Below are 4,732 nucleotides of genomic sequence, written 5' to 3'. Positions count from 1 at the left end.
AGGTTTTAATTTAATTACTGTATTTAGGTGAAAATGAAAATTGGAATAGCACTGCAAATTGGAAATTGAAATTGAGCAAATAATTTTTATCATGGAATTGAAACAAAATAGAAATAAATTCCCACTCTGGAATTCAGAAGTGATTAACCAAGATATTAACATAAATTGAATAGAAAACCCGATCCTTATTCAGTCAGCTGACAATCGTGTAGTAGTTTGAGAAAAGCTCTTCTCCTTGTCTGATGTCCCTGAGAGCGACGAGGACGACACAGCGCAGCGGCCTGAAAGCGAGAAAGAAGCACCCATCAGTGCTGACAGAGCGGGCCATTTAACCAGTACGGGTTCACCTCCCTTCCTACCTTCTTAGTTGATGCATTTGATCTCCATGAGGCAATAGCTGTCCCTGACAGAGGTGTTTAAAAGTAGACTATATGTCATTTAAAAAGACCACTGGCCAATGAGTTTATTTTTAAATTTTCTCTTTTAAAATATATTTTTATTGATATCAGAAGAAGAGGGGGCGGGGGGGAGAGAAACATCAATGATGAGAATCATTGATCGGCTGCCTCCTGCCTACTGGGGATTGAGCCCCAACTCGGGCATGTGCCCTTGACTGGAATCGAACCCGGAACCCTTCAGACCGCAGGCTGATGTTCTATTCACTGAGCCACACCAGCTAGGGCAGATCAATAAGTTTATACAACTGACTACTTCTGAACACTGATGCTCAGGTCCTCAAAACTGGTATCGCAAAAAAAGCATTTAAAAGTGATATTCATTATAAGTTTGGCATTTTAAAATGTGTATGTATGTATTCTGCAAAGCTAGAAACATTACTTGAAATAAATTGGATTAAAAAATACTTTTTATGGACACAACAAGACATGTCATCTTTTTTTGTTAATCCTCACCTGAGGATACCTTTTCCATTGATTTTTTTTTTTTTTTTAGAGAGAGTGGGAGGGAGGGAGGGAGAGAAACATTGATGTGAGAGAGAGACATCGACTAGTTGCTTCCTGCACATACCCTATTGGTCTGGGGATCGAACCTGCAACCCAGTATGTGCCCTTCATGGGGATTTGAACCCGAGACCGACTGTCCCATGTGCAGCTGACTCTCTAACCACTGAGCACACTGGCCAGGGCAAGAGGTGTAATCTTCAATGTTCCTACTCATGTAGCGTTTCCTGTACTGGTTGGGTAGTAACGCGTTATGCCCCAGAGGATGTTAAAGAAAACGTAAATACCCAACACACATGGAGAAAAGTTACCAAGTTTTAAGTACAGGGAACAGTCTTCAGTTTTAAATACCATTCATTTCAAAAGGACACTAGGACCCACACAAAATTAAGTTTGCTAACAAATGGCAACTCAGTGAAATGATACAAAGATTACATTTCCCACAGCATTGTTGATAACTCCACAGAATCATTTATTAAAAACTGTTACTTGAGTATTCTAGTAGACTTACTGGGCAGAAAATTGCTATACTGTAATACAAATGTTATCTTCTGAGTATTTCCCTTTTTTCACTATTTTTAAAATTTTATTTTTTAATTTAATATAGTTGACCTACTCTTTTTCTCACGATCAGGTTTCCAAATCTAATAGTGGAAAGAGCAAAAGAAATTACGTGTAATTTGGCCCCTTCAGCTAGGTCCTCTCATGTCAGGTGGAGACGCGACCCTTAAAATGACTAGAGTAAAAATGTTCTTTGTAGCTGGAAAAAACAACAGAATCACTTGAAAAAAACTTTAAGGTTGATACTTGTAAAGTATTACCTAGAATAAAAATGGGCAATAAGAAGAAGGATGAGCAAATAAAGAGATGGAGAATTTTTATTTTCAAGTAAGTTTACATTAACTCATCAAGGTGTGAAGAATGTAAAAATCTTATTTTTCACAGCTCAGGACAAGCGGGGAGGCTCACCTTAGCGGGGCACAGCTGTAGGTGGTGTTGGGAAGGTACTGCTTCAGTTCCACAGGGAACCCCGCGGGCACGTCAAACTCCTGATAGCAGACGTTCGCTGGTCTGTCTGGGAGCAAGTAAGTAATTTTTAGACACAGCCGTGTCACTAACCATGGAAAGCAGTACTGAATTATGACACATGCTCAAATTAATAATCCCTATTATGTTCTAGGCACTGCTAGGCTTCCTATGTAAAAAACATATATATAAAGTGTCCCCCCAAAATGCATATACACTTTGAATAATTATAAGGGCAGAGTTTATTAAAATGCGTTTCATTTTCAAAATGTCATAGAAATCATCTGTCAGTATATCTACATTTTTGGGGTGTGTGTGTGTTTACGGTCTCTCTCACCCCGTGGTGCCCACTTACCACTGGAGCAGTTGTTGACATACTGGCCTACTGCCAGAGGGTTCTCAATTTCTGATGTTAGCCAAGTGCTATCACTCATTTTCAAAGGGCCAAGTCGGTCCCTTCCATTGCAAGATCTGAAACAGGCGAGAGCATTAGCCAAGGGTTGTTCTTCTGAATCTTAAAATTAAAAAATACAAAATTAACCCTACAACTGAGAAAGCGCAATTTCTCTTACAAAACCACTTTAGTCAATAGGGCAACCAAGGCTACTGGTCATAGTCATCGCTGTGGGGTTTCGTCTCCTCTCATGAAGCTTACACGTAGGCACCAACTTACCTGTACACGACTTTCGATATTCCCTTGTCATTTCCATCAATGAGCACGCCATCCAAGCATCTAAAGATAAATGGATTCCCAATCGACTGGAAAAAGATTGGCTCATATTTCTGATATACTGTACCTGTCATGCAACAAGACAAAGGGATATTACAGCAACATGTAAAACCCACTAACACCATGGTAAGCACCTGTCTCTGGAACATATACATAACATGTAAGAACTTGTTTTAATTTATCACACTTTTCTCCAATATTTTACTCCAAGTTAGACCATCACATTCTCTGGCAATCTCACCGTTTGAACGAGGCCCAATAGCAGACAGAGCACAGACCCAACATGTCTCTGCGGCCGGAAATGTGCCTTGGCTAACAAAAATGAACACATTTCAGACTCCGTTGTACAATCACGGGGTTTTTGTTTTAATTCATTTGAGACCTCGATATGTTGGTCCACTCATTTATGCATTCGTTGGCTGATTCTTGTATGTGCCCTGATAGGGGATCACACCTGCAACCCCAACCCTAACCCTAACCCTAAAACCCTAACCCTAACCAACCCTAACCCTAGCCTTAACCATAACCCCAACCCTAACCCTAACCCTAAAACCCTAACCCTAACCAACCCTAACCCTAACCCTAACCTTAACCCTAACCCTAACCCTAACCCTAACCCTATGAGCTACCCAGCCAGGACTGCTTTTTGTGTGTGTGTATTTTCAATACGTATATATTATTGATGTCAGAGAGGGAGAAGGAGAGATAGAAACATCAATGATGAGAATCATTGATTGGCTGCCTCCTGCACGCCCCCTTCTGGGGATGGAGCCCGCAACCTGTGCCTGTGCCCTGACCGGAAATTGAACCGAGACCTCCTGGTTCATAGGTCAAGGCTCTACCCCTGGCCGTGCTGCTTTGTGGTTTTTGTTCGTTTGTTTTAGTGAAGTGTGATTACACACGTATCAAAGCCTCTTTAAGAAATGTGTTTTGTCAATGACAATAATGTGGCCGTGCACGGGAACAGAGGAGCTGGCCTTCTGGTTGTCCCTCCTTTCACTGGCAAAGGAGAAAGGACACGCGCTGGCGCTGCTTGGTTCCAGGCATGTAGATCTATTGCACTTGTTTCAGTGTTAATTTGTTGCTGGCGTGTTCCGTTCAGTCTTTACAGTTAATTGTGTGAAAGAAAGTGAGCCTCCCTTGCTTAGGGATGGCAATTAGAAAATGGTCAAAGGGCTTTTTGGAAATGTAGGTCTGACTTATGCATCCACATGTATTTTCCATTTTGCCAAACCCTACACCAGCTTAACACATGACACATCTCAGCATCCTAGTTCAGCGGTCGCCGACCTGCCAGACCTCACGGACCACCAGAGCTCGGCCGACCACCGGCCGGCGTCCGCTGAACTAGTTCATCATCTCCTGCAACGAAGCTGCTTACTTTCCAATGTAGAAATGGCAGGAAGGCCTTTATTCAGTGATATATTTATTTATTTTTAATATATTTTTATTGATTTCAGAGAGGGAGAGAAACATCCATGAGAATCACTGATCAGCTGCCTCCTGCACGCCCCCTACGGGGGATCGAGCCCACAACCCAGGCCTGTGCCCTGACAGAATGGAACCTGGGACCCTTCAGTCCGCAGAGGGATGCTCTATCCACTGAGCCAAACCAGGCGGGGCTATTCAGTGATTGATGAGGTTAAGTTCTACCTTTTATGTTTCAACCCGTTTTACATTTATCTGAACCAAACTGACTTATTTCTAGTGCTTTCTAAGTCATGTCCGATCAAAGCAGGCCGTACCGCCTTCTCCTAAACTTAAACACTGAGTAGAAACATGTCCTTCAAAGAAGAGAGTGCGCTATCCCAGCCAGCGCCCACGGGCACTTTCCAGCCTAAGGTCATGAACAAGCAGCTCATTTCCGAACTGGGCCTTAAAAACCGGAGGAAATCCGAGTCTCCGACGCTCATGCGCAGGGTCAGGGCGACAGGCTGGCTCTGGTTCTGAGCGTGTTCGTCAGCGTGAGACCGCCCCCCGCCCCGGTGCCGTTACCCGGGTACATGCACCACGGCGC

The 4,732-nt window shown here is 43.1% G+C and overlaps 1 protein-coding gene across 1 annotated transcript in view; it reads right to left on the bottom strand.

Moving 5' to 3' along the window:
- Positions 1-4,732, bottom strand: part of SETD9 (SET domain containing 9) — an 8,149-nt gene continuing 3,417 nt past the window's right edge. The window contains 5 exon segments of the mRNA XM_015562616.1: positions 1-281; positions 1,929-2,034; positions 2,341-2,456; positions 2,659-2,782; positions 4,711-4,732. The exon segment at positions 4,711-4,732 is cut by the window's right edge and continues 20 nt beyond it. Coding sequence (XP_015418102.1) covers positions 194-281; positions 1,929-2,034; positions 2,341-2,456; positions 2,659-2,782; positions 4,711-4,732 — 456 coding nt within the window. The 3' untranslated portion in view covers positions 1-193.

This window comes from Myotis davidii, unplaced genomic scaffold (assembly GCF_000327345.1).
Source record: "Myotis davidii unplaced genomic scaffold, ASM32734v1 scaffold496, whole genome shotgun sequence".
NCBI classification, from domain to species: Eukaryota; Metazoa; Chordata; class Mammalia; order Chiroptera; family Vespertilionidae; genus Myotis; species Myotis davidii.
The sequence above is the reverse complement of the archived record's forward strand: the minus strand, read 5'-3'. Positions and strand labels throughout refer to the sequence as shown.